The 18969-nt window shown below is 41.5% G+C and overlaps 1 protein-coding gene across 1 annotated transcript; it reads right to left on the bottom strand.

Annotated features, from left to right (window-relative positions):
* Positions 1 to 3836: 3836 nt before the first annotated feature.
* Positions 3837 to 18598, bottom strand: LOC115459594 (eIF-2-alpha kinase activator GCN1-like). Its single transcript, XM_030189402.1, has 5 exons — positions 18506 to 18598; positions 13761 to 13882; positions 5903 to 6017; positions 4870 to 5049; positions 3837 to 3844 (listed from the first exon to the last, which is right to left on the bottom strand). The coding sequence occupies exons 2-5, from the start codon at positions 13860 to 13862 to the stop codon at positions 3837 to 3839; spliced, it is 405 nt and encodes a 134-aa protein (XP_030045262.1). The 5' UTR covers positions 13863 to 13882; positions 18506 to 18598.
* Positions 18599 to 18969: the final 371 nt, after the last annotated feature.

The following is an 18969-nucleotide window of genomic DNA, read 5'->3' as shown; positions in this document are numbered from 1 at the left end:
ATATGACATTGGATGCCAGCTTGGACCCTCAAAGGGGGGGGGGGTAAGAGGGGAGGGCAGAGTTCAAGACATAGGAAGGGGCTGAAGGCTTTTAACATGGTAGACATTTGGAGACTATGAAATTATGTTTTACTTAGGAGTGCATGAAACATATAAAATAATAGATTATATTTTTAATTGTAGGAACTGTTTTGGGGGGGGTGGGAGCAAAGCAGATATTGAACCAAAATTGGTATTGGATCACTCTCTGGCGTGGGAAGAAGTTCAAAGAGGAGGAGGTGGGCAAATATAGGTTTATTGGAGGGTAAACAAATATTTTTGAGGGATAAAGTACTGGTACGGCGGGAGGTCAGGAAGACCATAAGGGATTCCTTAGTACAGAGTGAAAGGGGAGGTGGTGTTGGGTATGCTCTGGGATGTCTTCGAAGTGGTGGTTAAGGTTTGTCTGATAAAGTGAAGGGCCAGAAGAAGCAGATACAAGAACAGGAGACATTAGAATGCTATAGTTTGTGCAATTGGACAGGAAGCATAAAATGAGACTAAGCCTGGAAGTGGGGACAGAGCTAAGCTACAAGAGTTATAATTTGAGGAGATCAATTTTCAACTAGTATAGTTGCATCAGAGATTCTATGAGTGAAAACATAGGCCATGGAGAATGCTAGCAAGGTTTCTGAAGGCCAGGAACATGAGGGTAATAGTGCAGAAGTTAAAAGGGCAGGGGGATAGATGGATCTACGATGATGAAGGGATTGGGGAGAATTTTGGGAATGTTACAAGAAACTGAACTTGGGAGAGGTTATGGATAAGTACTTGAGGGTGGTTAATCTCCCAGCTTTGACACAGGAGGTGCAGGAGAGGCTCAATATCCATCTGCCCTTGAAGTACAACAGGTGGTGAAGAATTTACAGACAGAAAGCACTAGGGTTGAATGGTAAGTTTTTTTTTTTTATTTGTAAGAAGTCTTTATTATGCAATTCAAGAATACAGATTTGCTTCGATACAAAAAGAATGATGCACCTGTCCACAAATCTTACATAAACATAGGTAGAGCCAGTACACTTCTCATATACAACTGTAACATTCAAAACCAAACCTCAGTAGACTTCAAAAATTTCTTAAACTTTTCAAAATATATACTAATTATCCCACCCGTGTCCTACCCACCCCCTTCCAACTTTCCCCCTTCCCTCCCTCCCTCCCAGTTGATTTAGTGATGTGACCGTACAGGCTGCTATCATTATAACATCACACTACAGAGTTTGCATAGTGGTCAAAAAAATGTTTCCATATCGATTGCCATTTATTCATCTGGCGTTTTCTTACAGCTATCAACCTCTCCATCTCACACACATAACTCAATTTGCTATGCCATTTTGTGATTGGCGGGACCCCTGTCTGTTTCCAATGGGAAGCTATGGTTACTCTGGCCGCTCCCAGTGCCTGCTGCACCAAGATTTGTTGGGGCTGCTTTAGGCCGGGTGGCTTTGCTGAAAAGAGGAAGAGCTCAGGAGTCCACGGAATTGTTGAATGGTAAGTTTTATAAACTTTTTTGGGTTTTTGTTTGGTGGGGGGGAGATTTAGAACAAAACATAACAAAATAAGAATAGCTATACCGGGTCTCCAATGGTTCATGTAGCCCAGTATCCTGCTTCCAACAGTGACCAATCAAGGTCATACGTACCTGGCAGAAACCAAATTAGTAGCAAGATTTCATGCTACCAATCCCAGGGCAACCAGGCTTCCTCATGTCTACCTCAATTGCAGACTACGGACTTTCCTCCAGGAACTTGTCCAAACCCTTAACCCAGATATGCTAACCACTGTTATCACATCCTCTGGTAACAAGTTCCAGAGCTTAACTATTCGTTGAGTGAAAAAAATATTTCCTCCTATTTTGTAACTTCATTGAGTGTTCCTTAGTCTTTGTACTTTTTAAAAGAGTAAAAAATCAATTCACTTCTACTCGTTCTGGGAGGAAGTGACGTCACGCTCTGCAATGGCAGTCTAAGAGCAGAGCTCCCGATTCCCAGCCTAAAGTAGAGAAGAATTCGGCTGCAGTCCAAGCCATCGGGCAGATTGGGGAAGCGCAAAAGTGCAGTGAAGAGAAAGCACTCCTAGCGATGTCAAACTCGAAGCCTAAAACAACCGATTTAGCGGCATTTGCATATCGCCAACGGGAGCCGGCGCCAGACATGAAAGCAGGCGAAAAGTAGGTGGGGGTGAGCACCACACGGCCACGGTCATTAGAAAATGGCAGAGAGGAAAGAGATGACGGCGAGCACAAGGAACAACAGGACAAATGGGAGCAGTTTCGAACATGGTTCCAGGATATTAAATCAGACATTAAGGAGATGCGCCGAGACTTTGCTCAGCTGGCTGCAGACTTGAGAGGGGAAGTGGCGGAGCTGGGGAACCGAGTTAATGAAACAGAGGTGGGATTGGAAGAGTATGCGGAAACTCTAAGCACGCTTGAAAAACAAATGATGGAACATCAATCGGAGGTGAGGTTTCTCACAGAGGTGGAAGACCTTGAAAATCGGAGTAGGCGATCGAATATTAGGATTCGAGGCCTGCCAGAACTTCCGGAGTTCACTAATTGTGAACAGGTGGTACAGGAATTGGCAGCGCATCTCCTCCCCACATCAAAGCATACAGTCACCCCAGCTACTATTCGGATAGAGCGTGCGCATCGGGCACTGGGATCCCGCAGGGCTAATGTGCCTAAAGATATAGTGGCGTGCTTCTCGGAGTATAAAGTTGAGGAAGTAATGCGCAAAGAAAGAGCAATCAGCCCTATCATCTGGGAGACCTATCCCATTGAGCTCTTTCAAGACCTGTCAGCCACGACTCTGAGGCGAAGAAGGGCACTGCGCCCGCTAACTGAGCGGCTAAGGGCAGAAGGCATCAAATATAAATGGCAGCACCCGTTTGCGTTGGCATTCTATAAGGAGGGCAAACAACGTCGGGTGGTATCGATGGATGAGGCCCAGGAGTTTTTAGGGCCAGAGGCGTCAGTGGAATCCTCCCAACCCCGAGCTGCAGCTACCCCCTCCAAGATTAACAAATCAAAATGGCAGCGAGTGTTGCAGGGGCGAGGACGCCTGAGAAGACAAGCGTCAGGGTGCTTAATAGCAGCAGATAAAGGCCTTTGAGCTAGCGCTCCCCAATGGAATACAAACAGTTGGATTACAGCTATGCGATTGGATATCGATGGACACTTTCAGCAATGGACAGATGGCCAGATGAACTTAGCAGGCTGGTAATATAATCGGGAATCTGAGCCACTCCTCCAAGGGACACTTCTACTTGTTCTACACCACTCAGGATTTTGTAGAAAGGGAAGGGTTGTTACTGTCAATGAAAGTTTAGCAAGGCAGGGCTTAAGTCAACTTAGTTTGTAGAAGATGGTAGCTTTGTATCATTTAGGGTCCTCCGGAAGCAGTTCCAGATGAGCAAGAGATAATTTTCCAGTTATGCAAATACAGCACTATATTAAGAAGTGGGGAGGGAAATGAGGCAGTAGAAAGGGTACAGGTTTTGTAGGAATCCATGACTACATCAAAAGGTTTTATGGTTATTTGCAGGGGTCCCAATTTCAGAAATTGTAGTTCATGCAACAATGGGAGACAGAACTGGGAAGGGATTAATGGAAGAGGAGGCATGGAGAAAGCTATTCCAGTCAGCCACCAAAAGTTCAATATGTTCTTTAATTTTTTTTTGTTGTTGTTATAATTATTATTAGAATAGCAACATGAAACTACAAATCATGAAGTTTGACCAATACAATCATGAGCAATTTATTCACAGTAAATAAAACAAAGCATCTCAGTGATGTTTCAATGAACTATAAACAAAGGGTAAAAAAAAAAAAAAAGTAGTTTTTTACTTTTATTTTTACACAATATTCTCCGTCCCATCCCCCCTCCTTCCCAACCCTACTTACCTACCTTTTATCAAAACAACAAATCAACTTGACTCTAGAGTTAGGGCAAACACTACCAATTAGTGTCCAGACCTATCCAATTAACAATTCAAGACCCAAATGTATGATCGAAAGGGAATAGCTAGCCACACTGGTTCCTATACTCTTTGAAATCTGGACTGGCCCAGTACAGTGGATCACTCCAACCTGCTCTATGACATTCCAGTACCATTGTGGCACACAAAAACTTCAACCACTGCAAAACATTTGGTGGAAAACCGTCTCCTTTAGATTAAAATACTTGTCTGGGCCCAAAGATAAAAATGACAACTTTTTCTGCTACTGTGGTAGGTTGTTGGATGGCCGAACAATCATTAAACAGAAAGAACTGGGAAAGGGATGGAAGGCATTTATAAAGAATATGGGAAGCACATTGACACATTTTTGTAAGGAATGGCGAGGTCATGAGAGTCAAGACCTCCGCTCCTGGGGCTAAGTGTTGAGTGGATGAGACTTGGGGGAGTCTGTGGAAGAGAAAGGGAGGAAGCAAGTGGAGGGGGAGTTTCAGTTATAGACATGGATATTGTGTATCTTGCTTAGATGTTGATTATGTAATAGTTCATAAGAATATTTATGCAGAACTGGTAAGGCTTTCTATGCATTGTTTCTCTTTATTGCTGATGATAGCATTGTTCGTTTATTTACTGCACAACTCATTTGAGTGAAATGTATTGCATTTTGTAGCTTCCGCACCAATAAAAATTGCTTTAAAATAAAAAATGTTATATTGGATTTGTGCTACTGGTTGGTGTTAAATGCCATGTTGAGAAAAGTCCAATAATTTTTTTTTTTTTTTGTATGTAAGACTTCTATCCAGCTTTCCTGACTGGCAACCTGGATAGAAGTGTCTTAACACCTGCTATTAATGAAAGAACAAAAGATCTTACCCAGGATCTCTGGATTCCTGATAACAGAACCAATCTGTCTCAAAGCCTGCTGCCCAGCCTTTTGTACTTTCACGTGCGAATCTGTCAGGACTTCCGTGAGTTTTGGTACAATGTTTGGCAGACAAGAGGACAACTGTTTAGGAGCACAATATGCCATAGCACCCAGTAATTCCACAGACCCTACAAACGTTAAAAAAAAAAAAAAAAATCATCACTATAAGAACAGTGGAAGCTACTTCAGAAAATCCAGAAACCCAGAAATTTCTTGGAATTATATTTGACGCAAACATGAATAATCAATTTCAATGGCTTAATTCCACAAAACATTCCATATACAAGTGCATTGAAATTGTTCAGCTTTCTACAGTGTACAGTGCACTAATATCCATCATTAAACACACAAAATCCTCTCATGCACTTGAGTGTTGGATTTTTTTTGTACATACTTTACACAATACAAGCAGTTGTAATTTTTCTAAGCTTCTCGGCTCCTACCATTTTATTGTATTATTTTGACTGCATAGACTTATTTGGGGAACTACAACTGCTGGATTTTATTTTGCATAATGCCAAACATTGATCTCAGGCACTGAAGCCTACAATTTTTATGTTTAGTAATATGAAGGGACTAAGAATCCCATTGCCCTACCCTACTGAAAAATGAGGATAAGGGGCGACTAGGAACCCTGCTCTCTTTTTCCTCAAGATAGAATGAGGGGAGGTTTAGAGTCCCACAGTTCCCCTATCATGAAGTCCAGGTAAGGATAGTTTAGAATAATTTAACACCCCCCCCCCGCTAGACAGAAGTCACAGTGAAGAGAAATGGAATCACTTTCACCCACTGTCTGCATACAGGGAGCTGAAACCTTCACTGTAAGGATGTCAGCATGAGGGGATTACAAAACAAGAGAAATGTAAGTTGTTCGCCCCCAACCAGTAAAGAATCTTCTGCCAAAAATAAATAAATAAATAATAATAATGGTGAAACGCAGAGCTACTGACATTTGTGTTTCAAATATGGACAATTTCATACCAGCTTTGGTTCTCCAGGATTCTTCCTCAAGTGCTACCAGAAGAGATGGCAGGACAAGCTTTACTCCATGGGCGCTTAAGTTACTCATCACAGCCTTGGCACATTCATCTGCAGCCTTAGAGGAGGGGGTGGGGGCAGGGAGGGAAAAGAAATCTAGCTTATTCAACCTCTTTAAAAATCATCATTGTACTCAACCCCGGACCTGCAAAAACACACTCACTGCCCAAAACATCTGTGAACAGAGCCACAAATTCTGAAGACCACCAAGATCATCATACATCTCAATTTGTTATAAGACTGGAGACTAGAGTCATTTACTATGCGCCTGATGTAGGCAGAGAACATTAATTGAATATTCAGCTCAAATAAATTTGAGCTGAATATGTGGCTTAAAGATAGCCAGAAAAAAGATTAAATTTTGACTTACATGCTGAATTTCTTTTTCTTTAATCTTAACAGAACAGGTCCTCTGATGGCAGAAGGAGACAGAGAAAATCTTTCCAGACTGACCCTATACTTTGTAAGCACCTTTGAACAACATGGACTTCCAGGCAACAGTGAACAAAGGAATGAAAACAAGACTGAAATACACACGTGACAAAATGTCTTACTCCCCTACAGGCAAGTAGGACCTCAGACCTCTCTCTGATCCCTGGTGGCTACTGAGCTGAAAGGGATCCCCCCCTCCAACCAGATACAGGACATAGAAATGTGAAACTTGCCCCTTAAATCAATTAATCTGAGGGTCAGTCCTGGCTCTACCCCCTGGACCCCAAATCAACCCAGACGATCTGGACAGCAATGGGAGCAGCAGCATTTCCTTCTTGCTCCTGCCCCAGGGGCTGCCTCTTCACAAATGGTGCTGTGTAGAGTGAGTTGGGGTCCCAGCGGGAGGGCCAAACCTCAGATGAACTGCATTAAGGGAAGGGCTTCAAATTCCTATGCCTTGCATTGGGCAGGTGGAGAAAGCCTCTAGCCTACTAGTCTCCAGGGATCAGAGGGCCCCTGGTGGTATGTATGTGTGTGTGTGGGGGGGGGGAAGCCTTTGGTCCGGAGGGAAATGGGAAATTTTATCACAATTTGTGTGTACTTTATTTCCCTTCCATGGCTTCATTCTCTTTTTTTATTTGGGGGGGGGGGGGGTGGAAGGTGGGAAAAAAAGAACCCTTAAGCACCATAGCTTAATACTATCGTTGCACACCATCAGCTATACATCATAAGACTCCTGAGGAAGGCGCGTGGAGCGCCGAAACACAGCTGTGTTGAGTCGTTCCTATTTTTTCTTACACGTCTCCTCCGGTTCTTGAGAAGAGCCTACCCTTCCTACTCCTTGCTTCTGCAATGATAGTGAGGAGTCATGGATGACCCAGCACTCTGGTTTCTGATTCAATTGGGAAGGTGGTATTGTTGGGTAGTGTTATTGAAGTTGGGACCTGAGATCCTTGATTCTGGAACCAGGGAATCTTTGTATTTTGGGTGTTCAGTTTCAGTTTGTTGGACAAGGCCCAGGTCTGAATGATGAGAATATCGATTGTTACTGGTTAGGTTGGATCTTGGTATGAGGATACCAGAGGTAGAAGGAGAATGATGTCGTCCACATATTATAGTAATGGTTCTCCTGAACCCAGGTGTATGGAGCTAAGGGAGGACATGAAGAAGTTGAAGATGGGGGAGAGCAGGGACCCTTGAGGAACCCCACATTTCAGAACCCAGTATTTGGAAAGGTTTTTGTTTTGTTTCACTGAGTAGTTTTGGTTTGATAGGAATTTGTTGGACCATTTGAGGGCTGGTCCAGTTATTCCAATCTGATTCAGACGTTCCAGTAGCATTATGTAATCCATTGCATCGAATGCCGCTGAGATATCAAATTGAAGTAGTAGAACCTGATCTCCTTTGCATAGGTGTTGTTTGATGTACGTTGTTAGTACTAAGAGCAGGGTTTCAGTGCTGTGCAGCTCTGAATCCGAAATGAGACTGGTGTAATGTGGAGAACATGTCCAGATATTTGGAGAATTGTTTACTAACATATGATTCAAGCATTTTCGTAAAGAGTGGTATACTCGCCACTGGGTGATAATTTGCTGCAGAGGCTGTGACTAACCCTGAACCCTTTAATATTGATGTGAGGACGACTTTACCCATGTCTGAGAAAAGAGAACCAGAATTTAGTAGTCTATTAAGGCAGTTTGTTAGCCAATGAACCACTTTTGTTGGGGTAGTTTGGAACAAGAATTCTGTACAGTGGCCTAGGAAGAAATATGAACTTGAGCATTTAAGTAGTAATGATTTTACATCTTCCATTGACAGTGGTTGGTTTGCTTTAATTCCATGGCTTGAATCTAAGGTGGGATAGGCTTCTAGGTCATAGTCTTAAGTTTTCTTCTTCTGAATTGTATTTGGTCAGTTCAGCTCTAATTTGACTGACCTTGTTTTCGAAGTAGTCAGCTAGATCTTGAGCGGAGGGGCATGTTTGTTGCTCTTTATCTGGTGAGTGGGTGAAGGTTTGGTTTCTTACTACGGTGAATAGTTTTCTATTGTCAAGGGTGTACAGGCCCACTAGGGTGCTGTAGTATTTTCGCTTGGAGTTGGTTACTTTATGTTTATACTGAAGAAAGCAGAGTTTCCATTTAGATCTGTCATCCATAGCTTTGCTTTTTCTCCATTTCTTTTTGAGGTTTCTACAGTTTCGTTTTAGCTGTGATAGCTCTTCTGAGAACCAGTGTGATTTTTGGATTTCTTTGACCTTGTTGGTGGTAGTTGGTGCTATTTTATCAAAGACTGTTTTGACTTTGGTGTCCCATTCCAATTCTACAGATTCTTGTTTGGGGCTTTTAGGGGTAAGGGAGTTTCTTAAATCATTCCAGAAGCTGGATTCATTGATTTTCCCTCTGGTGGTTATTAGCTTAACAGGGTGATGTTTGGGGTGGTTTGTTAGGCAGATGTTGATGGTGAAATTCAGTTGGAAGTGATCAGACCATGGTACAGGCTTCCATGTGGGAGATCATAAGTACATAAGTACATAAGTAGTGCCATACTGGGAAAGACCAAAGGTCCATCTAGCCCAGCATCCTGTCACCGACAGTGGCCAATCCAGGTCAAGGGCACCTGGCACGCTCCCCAAACGTAAAAACATTCCAGACAAGTTATACCTAAAAATTAGGAATTTTTCCAGTCCATTTAATAGCGGTCTATGGACTTGTCCTTTAGGAATCTATCTAACCCCTTTTTAAACTCCGTCAAGCTAACCGCCCGTATCACGTTCTCCGGCAATGAATTCCAGAGTCTAATTACACGTTGGGTGAAGAAAAATTTTCTCCGATTCGTTTTAAATTTACCACACTGTAGCTTCAACTCATGCCCTCTAGTCCTAGTATTTTTGGATAGCGTGAACAGTCGCTTCACATCCACCCGATCCATTCCACTCATTATTTTATACACTTCTATCATATCTCCCCTCAGCCGTCTCTTCTCCAAGCTGAAAAGCCCTAGCCTTCTCAGCCTCTCTTCATAGGAAAGTCGTCCCATCCCCACTATCATTTTCGTCGCCCTTCGCTGTACCTTTTCCAATTCTACTATATCTTTTTTGAGATACGGAGACCAGTACTGAACACAATACTCCAGGTGCGGTCGCACCATGGAGCGATACAACGGCATTATAACATCCGCACACCTGGACTCCATACCCTTCTTAATAACACCCAACATTCTATTCGCTTTCCTAGCCGCAGCAGCACACTGAGCAGAAGGTTTCAGCGTATCATCGACGACGACACCCAGATCCCTTTCTTGATCCGTAACTCCTAACGCGGAACCTTGCAAGACGTAGCTATAATTCGGGTTCCTCTTACCCACATGCATCACTTTGCACTTGTCAACATTGAACTTCATCTGCCACTTGCACGCCCATTCTCCCAGTCTCGCAAGGTCCTCCTGTAATCGTTCACATTCCTCCTGCGACTTGACGACCCTGAATAATTTTGTGTCATCGGCGAATTTAATTACCTCACTAGTTATTCCCATCTCTAGGTCATTTATAAATACATTAAAAAGCAACGGACCCAGCACAGACCCCTGCGGGACCCCACTAACTACCCTCCTCCACTGAGAATACTGGCCACGCAATCCTACTCTCTGCTTCCTATCTTTCAACCAGTTCTTAATCCATAATAATACCCTACCTCCGATTCCATGACTCTGCAATTTCTTCAGGAGTCTTTCGTGCGGCACTTTGTCAAACGCCGCAATCATGTTGGTGGGATAGGAGGTAAGGAAGTCTAAGGTACGGCCTTGTTCATGGGTTGGACCTCTCCCATGTACAGTGAGTTCGGATGTTTTCAAGAATGATTTAAAGTTGTGAACACTGGTATCTGCTTCAATCTCTAGGTGTAGGTTTAGATCTCCCAAGACGACTATTCCGGCAAACTGGAACATAGCAGACGAGATGACCTCTAAAATGGTAGGTTCAGCCTTAGACCAAGCTCCTGGTGAGCGGTAGATAAGGAGTAGAGCGATCTGGCTGGCTCCTTTGGCGTTGCCATGGAGTTTGCATAGCATGTATTCCTGTTCTGGGAATACCCCTATACTAAGGATATGGGTAGAAAGCTCTTGTACATAGTGCCAGTCCTCCTCCTTTCTTGTTTAGTCTTGGGGAGTGGAGGATGTCATATCCGGTTGGATACAGATGGGGTAACGTCGGGCTGTAGATTTCCGTAAGCCATGTTTCAGAGATAAATAAAAAGCCTAGAATAGACGATTCTAATAATTCCCTTAATAAGATTTTGCTCACTACAAATCTTGCGTTAATATAGATTGCTGGTGTAGGAGTAGGATGGGCTATCTGGTCTGAGTATGAGGGTTGTTTGGTCATGTTTAGAAGAGATCATGAATTGGGTCAAGCATTGGGTTTGGTGAGAGGCCTATGGACGGTTAAGTGCATGGAGCTCTGTGACCGGGTGTCAGAGCTCTCTAAAAGGTATCTTATTTATAAAACTGTAACTGCTGCCCTACTAATGCTGTAAACTGAACTGAACTCTTTACAGGGGATATTAGCGGAATCTAAGACCTAAACTGAATTCCCAAACACAGTAGAAAAAAACAAGGGCTGGAAAACAAGCATGAGGATGTTATAATGCCGTTATATTGCGCCATGGTGCGACCGCACCTGGAGTATTGTGTTCAGTTCTGGTCGCCTCATCTCAAAAAAGATATAAAGGAATTGGAGAAGGTGCAGAGAAGGGCGACGAAAATGATAAAAGGGATGGGACGACTACCTTATGAGGAGAGGTTACAAAGGCTAGGACTCTTTAGCCTGGAGAAAAGGCGGCTGAGAGGTGATATGATAGAGGTGTACAAAATAATGAGTGGGGTTAGAGCGGACAGATGTGAAGCGTTTGTTTACGCTTTCTAACAATAATAGAACCAGGGGACACAAGATGAAATTAGAATGTGGTAGGTTTAAAACAAATTGGAGAAAGTTTTTCTTTACTCAGCGCGTGGTTAAGACTCTGGAACTCATTGCCGGAGAAGGTAGTGACGGCAGCTGGCCTTCCTGAGTCTGGACAGATTCCTGAAGGAAAAGTCCATTGATCGTTATTAAATTTTGGGGTTTTGCCAGGTTCTTGGGGCCTGGATTGGCCGCTGTTGGAGACAGAGTGCTGGGCTTGATGGACCTTTGGTCTTTTCCCAGTGTGGCAGTACTTACGTACTTATGTATTCCACAGGCAAAAAACATTAATCACTGTCACTGTAATCCAAAGTCAGTAATTCTGTATAATCCACTTATCTCACACTGTCTTCTTACTTCAACCAGAAATAGACCAGCATGCCGACGGGTCCTCAATACATAATGGGGAATCCCCGTTTCTCCAAAGCTGCATCAGTGGTAGTCATCCTGTGTCATGACCACTGCTCCCAAAGATCAGGCAGGTTAACTGATAGAAAATGCCAGTAAAATTTAAAGGCAATGTTTCACCTCCTTTGTCAGAGGACAACCAATCGCATTCAAAACAATCAAAAATGCTTGTCAACGGGCCACCTAAATGAAGGCGGGCCATTCATTCCTAACATTCAATACATAGAGTTCAACGGAAGTAAAGAAAAAAATCCACTATTGTTCAGACTGTCGTAGCATATGCCCAAAATTACCCCTACAATTAGAGCGATGCAATTGTTCCAACACAATACACTGGATGCCAAGAGACAGATGTCTCAGTTCAGTTTTCAGTTCTCTATCTCCACATGTTGGTAGATTGACACAACTATCTCACAGGTTCTGGAATAGTGGGAGCCTATGTAATGAAATGCTCATTTATTGTGTCTCCATCTGCCCACAGTCATCTAGACTGGTCTGGTTAACTTTAGGTTTTCTATTTGGTCAACAAGAATAATCCTGGCTGAAAAGTGCTGAATTTTGGCACTCATCCACCAAAGTTCAACCATCCTCTGGAAATACCTACAGCACCAAGATTCCATATGGCAAAATTTTAAGTGGGTTATAATTTGCCCAGACAAAACTCTGCTGGGAGGAGAAATGGGGAGGACACAAGGGTGGGAGAGAAGGGGGAATTTTCAAAAAAGGTTTGTCCAGCTAACTTTTTTTTTCAATTTAATCTTTATTAACGCGAATCCAGTCAATACCACCCAGAATATCACTGATAGTAATAACACTTTGATTCACATTTTGCCCTTAACAGGATTTATTTTTGCACAATCAATGTCCAGCTAACTTTCAAAGTTAGCCAGACACACCCTTTGAATACTGACCCATGACAACAGAATAACAAAAGTCTGACCAAGATAATTCATGCTCAGTGTTGTGAACTGCACTGGCCACTGTAAGAGACACAAGTACTCAGCTGATCCCAGAATATATATAACAGTATCCAAGAACCAATGGTAGCAGGGAAAGGGAATGGGACTTGATATACTGCCTTTCTGTGTTTTTTTGCGACTACATTCAAAGCGGTTTATATAGTATATACAGGTAGTTATTTGTACCAGGGGCAATGGAGGGTTAAGTGACTTGCCCAGAGTCACAAGGAGCTGCAGTGGGAATTGAACCCAGTTCCCCAGGATCAAAGTTCACTGCACTAGGCTACTCCTCCACTCCAGAAGGATCGCTGACTTGTGGCACAATTTCCACATTTCTGCAAAGCAGATCATGATTCTTTAGGTATCATATATATGGCCTATAATATGCACACCATTAGCAAAGCCAGCCTTTTCCTGGAAACAAAGGGCACATTCTATTTTCACCATCACAGTCAGCCTCTCCCTAGAGTATGGACTACACCATCTGCACCTTCACAACAGAGTCAGTAAGTGCAGAATATAATGTGTGAGATGGGGATGAGTAGAACGGTTAAGAATTGTATGTAGAAATAGAGTGGGCTCTGGTTGTAGCTTCTCCTCTCCATGATGGCTACATCATGTAGATGGTTCCTCAATATTCAACATCTTTTTTGTTTTCAGGTTGGCTCATCTTCCTCCATACCTGCGCTTTTTATCTAGCAAGAACCTGTGTTAAGCATCAGAGGCTATGGCATCATGGGATTTCAATCATGGGCCATTCACCCCCCCCCCCCCCCCCAGTGACCAGCCATCATAGCAGTAGTGATTGGTAGAGGGCTACAAACAAATCTTTCAGAACCCAGCACATAGTCAATACCTTGAATCATGCCCACAGGTTCTTCTTCACAGGAGCTATAAATGCTGCCTCTTCAGCAGCCCCAGTCATAACCAGCAGAATGACCAGAAAACTTGGATCCCAATTCAAATATAGGTATTCTGTTGACACAGAACTTCCACTGGGCCAGTCCCAATACCTCTTTATATATGGGAATTCTAGATCTTTACTAACCTCTCGCACATACTGGTTCCCATCTCCAAAGCAGAGCAGTAGGTGGGGTAGAACATGAACCACATAGGGCTCAAACAGCTTCCCTAGCATGTTACACAGCATCTCAAAGGCAAAAAGAGCACCTGAGGAAAAATCACAAGACATACTATCAACCAAGACAAGGACACACAAAACAAGTACTGCAGCAAGAAACACACATTCTATCTATATGTAAATTTTAAAAAATTCCCTCTTGCAACTGAACATGACCAAATCCAGAAAAACTTAACTTGTTTAAAGGAATTTTAGGAGTAAACTAAGAGAATCTATCAGGAAGCTGAAAGGTTTGCTAACTACCCCTTTTCCTTTTGTCTCTATCCTTTTGACACTATGATATTGTCCCCCCCCCCCCCCCTCTCTTTGTCCAGTTCTAGAGTGAGTGATCTTCGCTTTACTAATAAATAATGGAGCTCCTTTTCTTATATTTTGTTGTAGTGTGTACACCACTTTACCCTGCTTGGCCAGTTAAAGTGGTATAGTAACTACTTAATAAACTATAAATTAAACTATAAACTAATCACTGTAGCGCACGAGGCCTTGTGGATAAACATTTGGTTGCGGGTCTTGCACCTTCAACGGTAACTCTTTTACCTAGTTCCTCTTTGGAGTATACACTCTGCTTCTCTAGTGAGTGCTGTTGGCATGAGTCTTGGGGCAACTATTCCTGTTGAACCCGTCATGAAGAGGGGTTGTGGTTCCAGTGCCAAAGCAGTTGTTGAGACGAGGCTTGTGGTTAAATATGTCTCTGGATCTAAGGAAGTGATATTGAAAGATATTTGGACTGTTGTCAAAAGAACTGAATCCATAATAAAGGGTGGGGGGAGATGCTTGGTCAGTTATGTCACTTTTCTCAAGAGATAGTAGCTAGGTTGGCAAGATCTAAATAAAAGTGTTCCTCTGTTGAGGCACTCCAAATTATGGAACTTCAAAAGCTTAATTTGGCAATCAAGGACAAACCTCTCCACTCATTTTAAGCTGGAGGGGCTGAAAAATTCCTTGACAGCTTGAAATCTTTGATTTTTTAATTTTCCACAATGAGTGCTTTCATGTAAGAGTTAGTTGATTAAATATTTCAAAGAGGTCTTGAATATCCCTACTGTCGTTATGTTTTTCAGAAATCTTTAATGAAGAACGTGATGGGAGAAGGCGCCTGATTTGGCAAATTTCTTGGAAAGTCTCACTGAAGATATTTCCTTAAGGGCTACCTTACTAGTTATGTTCTTCACTAAGAATGATAAATTAGTGATTTTGGTGTCTTTCTTTAAAAAGAAAGATTATCTGTTTTGTGGTTACAGGATTAAGATTTTCTCAGTTAGAGGCCAACCGAGCCGAAACTGAAAACTAAAGTTTGGTTGTGTTAATCTGAACCAATGAGGCCCACTAGGGATTGTCAGAGCCTGTAGTCAGCAGCCCTCTAAGCCCTCTGCTAAATTCACAGGAGATTACCACCCTCCAGCATAGACTGACAACTAGGAAAACCATTTTAACAAGGGCTTCTCAACAAGTCTGGCATGTTTAGGTTCCCAGGTCAAAGTAGATGTAGTTAAATGTCCTCTGAGACATAACTTTGTGAGAACATGTTAAAAAAAAAAATCATGATTACCAGCTTTTATGCTTACCCAAACTGTGCACAAGCAACAAGAGAAAGTAGCATTTTGAGGTGTTTCCCCTTTTGTATTTAGTTATAAAACATGGACAAGCATAATATAGATTCTTACTAAAAAAAAAAAAAGGGTAAAGGAGTAAAGATACTGGTCTATGCTGTGGACACTATACCAGCTTGATGAACAATCCAAAATAAAAAAGCCCATTGATGTGAATGCGAAGACTATATGCTCTGAAAAATTACTATCAAGAGCAATACATTTCTCAAATTATTTTCTAATATACAGACTTCATTTTTACTCATATGCAGATGATTTTTTGCTTATCCATTATGTTAGACCATCGAACATAGATCTTACACCCATTCAAATATGCTTGGATAAAGTAGCAGACTGGTTGACAACACATCAGCTGGTACTGAACCCGGATAAGACTACTACATCTTGGATAGTAGGGCAAGGCACATATCCCTCTGTGGTACCTGTGCTATTTGGTCAGAATATTCCAACAGTTAAGTCTTTTAGATATCTCGGGGTCATTATTGATTCCGCATTGACCTTTGAGGAACAAGTATCCGATGTAGTGAAAAAATCTTTCTTTCATCTGAGACGGCTTCGGTCAGTCAGAAATTCAATAAGTAAGGACTCTCTCAAAACGCTGACATCGGCATATATTACTTCACGTTTAGACTACTGTAACATTGTATATGCTGGGATTACTCAAGCAAACTTAAAGCGATTACAAAGAATTCAAAATACAGCAGCACGTATGATCTGTAGGGCCCGGAGGGATGATCGAGCAACACCTTTATTGCATCATCTGCACTGGCTCCCGGTCGAAGCAAGAATAAAGTTTAAGGCTCTTGTCCTGACACACAAAGCCTTTCACACATTAAACCCTAGCTACTTGTCGAATTTAACAATCCCCTACACCGCTATGCGAACTCTCAGATCCCTAACAGATAACAGGTTAGTCATTCCCCTCTTACTAAGGCTAGATGGGAATCTACACGGAGATCGGCTTTTTTCTACCTGTCACCCTCCCTTTGGAATAGCCTTCCAAAGGAGATCAGATTAGAGAAATCTTATCTCCATTACCGAAAACTTCTGAAAACCTTTCTCTTATAAGCTACGTAGAACAGAACTTAGCATAATGAGATAAGGTCAAAAGACAAAGAAAAATGGGATAGCTTAACTGGATATTAGATTTTTAACTTGTATTGATTTATTATGTAGTTTATCTTGATTGCTGTGCTTTCCTGTCATGAATGGAATTCCTATGTCTGTTTATTTGTATATACCAATTTTTTTATATATATGTAAACCGTTCTGTTTTGCAGATGCAATAAGATACGGTATATAAATTAACATAAAAAAAAAAAAAAAATATTGTAATATCATTTCTCTACTAACACTATAAGCAGACCAGTACTTGTGCTGGAAAAAAACAATCATTGCAGGTTCCTTTCTCAAATAATCTAGCTTCTGCATACCACTGGTAGTCTAGTCAGGGTAGAAGTGAACCCCAGTCGCTCTTCCCCATGTCAGCTCTACTCTCAAATGGCTGCTGTGACCTCTTGCAGCAGTCTTGCAAGATTACCATGGTCATGGCAGCCATTTCGAGAGCAGAGCCAGCATGGGAAGGAGTGACTAGGGATCACTCCTGCCCTGATTACACCCCTAGATCACCAGGGATTATATGATAGCTCCAATTGGAGTATCTATAGGTAAGCGGAGGGGAAGGGGAGGGGAGGGAGGGAGAGAGAGACACAGGAGAAATCACAAATTTTTGCCTTCCACTGAACATACGTGATCAGTTTTGGCCAAAACCAAAACTACTGTTGAAGCCTTTTGGCCAAATTGTTTCTGGGAGTTTTGGTGGAGGGGTGTTTTATAGATCCAGTAACTGCTGGTATCACATGTGAGATTTCTGTTAGAGGGTTCTCTTTTTCCATTGATTTTATTTTTTTTGTTTTCTTTTTCTCCCCATAATGTGAGTTGCATTTATCTGTGCTCTTTGTATTAATATTTCTTGTAATTTTTCCCTCTGTGGTTTTTCTTTTTTTCTTGTAGGTTTTAATTTCATTTCAAAATTTCAATTAACCCCCCCCCCCCGAATGATAGATGACAAAAGGTAGTGGTAAATGGAGTTCAATCTGAAAACTGGGACGTTACTAGTGGTGGGGGATTGGTTCTTGGTCTGGTTCTCTCTTTTAATTAACAATCACTATATCGCATATCAGTTAAAAAAAAAAAAAAAAGAGTAATTATTGCAATTATTACATACCAAAAAAAAAAAAAAATCTAGAGGGCAAAATCCCTGACCTACTCTTTTAAATGAAGAAATATGGGGAGAAAGAATCACCAAAGAAAAAAAGGAATAATAAAGCAACCAAGCAAAATATAATCTGCAAATAAAACAAAAGCCTCTATTAAATCATCAGCTAACTGAAGACTGTCCTTTCTTCATATGTCGAAATAAATTCATTCAAATGTACTTGATTAAAAAAACACAATCTTTCCCTTGAACTATTATTAAAGATTTATGAGGAAATTTAAGTCACACCCAAGCTCTATACCCTTTGTTTAAGTTTAAGGAAATTCTCCACAGATTTCCTGTATACAGAAGACATATCTGGGTAAACCCAAATAGCTACACCATGAAATAAAACACATTTCCTTAAAAAGAAGATAAAACCTTGTCTGTGTCACTATAGCAAAGGATGCCAGCACTATACAAGTGGTTAAAAAATAAATAAAAAAGTGTGCATAACCCCCCCCCCCCCCCCCCCCCGAGTTCTGTTTTAAAAGCAATATTTAATATCCAACAATAGTACACACAGAACCTATGTTTTGCCAACAGGCTGCATCAGGGGTAAATGTCACATACAGAGAACAGAAACATATAAAAAACATTACAAAAAACATAAGTTAAAATGTAAAATGAGATGGTGCAATGTAAGACATATTGAAACATGTACAGCTATCTAAAAATATTTAAAACAGTGACGAAAAAAAACCCAAAAAACAAAACAAAACACTGAACCACACAGAGTTACCACATTCTCATCACTTAAAAAGGAACTACTTGAGCATAATTACCACCAGTCACTGGTCATCCACATAGAAGATAAGGAATGCACCAACAAAATATGAAAACATACAAATGTATTCATCCACTTCGATTTATGTATGGATATCTAAAAAATAAAAAAATAAAGTGTAAAAAATAAAACAACTCAAAATAACCTTCACAACTCATGGCATGGGTCCAATTTTAATGCAAATTAGAATTAGTCCCAATATATATATGTCATTCCTGCTAACCAGTGTGACCATATTAAACTAATGTAAAACAAAATGCTATTGAAAAAAATGCAGGAAACAGGACAGCATTTTACTAGAGCTACAATTGTGCACAATATGCTAGCCAGGCAAAGCAACTTTGCGTGTGTTACGTTCACTAGGCTTGTCATCACACAATGACTTCAACCTGTCTCTCTAGCAATGGCGTGAAATTCACTATTCTGGAAGTAAGGCCTCTTTGGGCTCTATTTGGTCCACCT

Source organism: Microcaecilia unicolor, unplaced genomic scaffold, assembly GCF_901765095.1.
Source record: "Microcaecilia unicolor unplaced genomic scaffold, aMicUni1.1, whole genome shotgun sequence".
Classification (NCBI taxonomy): domain Eukaryota; kingdom Metazoa; phylum Chordata; class Amphibia; order Gymnophiona; family Siphonopidae; genus Microcaecilia; species Microcaecilia unicolor.
The sequence above is the reverse complement of the archived record's forward strand: the minus strand, read 5'-3'. Positions and strand labels throughout refer to the sequence as shown.

Excerpts from the sequence above, each read along its gene's own strand:
- LOC115459594 (XM_030189402.1), bottom strand. The coding sequence starts at position 13,862 with ATGCTGTGTAACATGCTAGGGAAGCTGTTTGAGCCCTATGTGGTTCAT. Across the intron at positions 6,018-13,760 it reads GGAACCAGTATGTGCGAGAG|GCTGCAGATGAATGTGCCAA; the intron begins GTTAGTAAAGAT and ends CCCTCCTCTAAG. Across the intron at positions 5,050-5,902 it reads ATCCTGGAGAACCAAAGCTG|GGTCTGTGGAATTACTGGGT; the intron begins GTATGAAATTGT and ends TAACGTTTGTAG.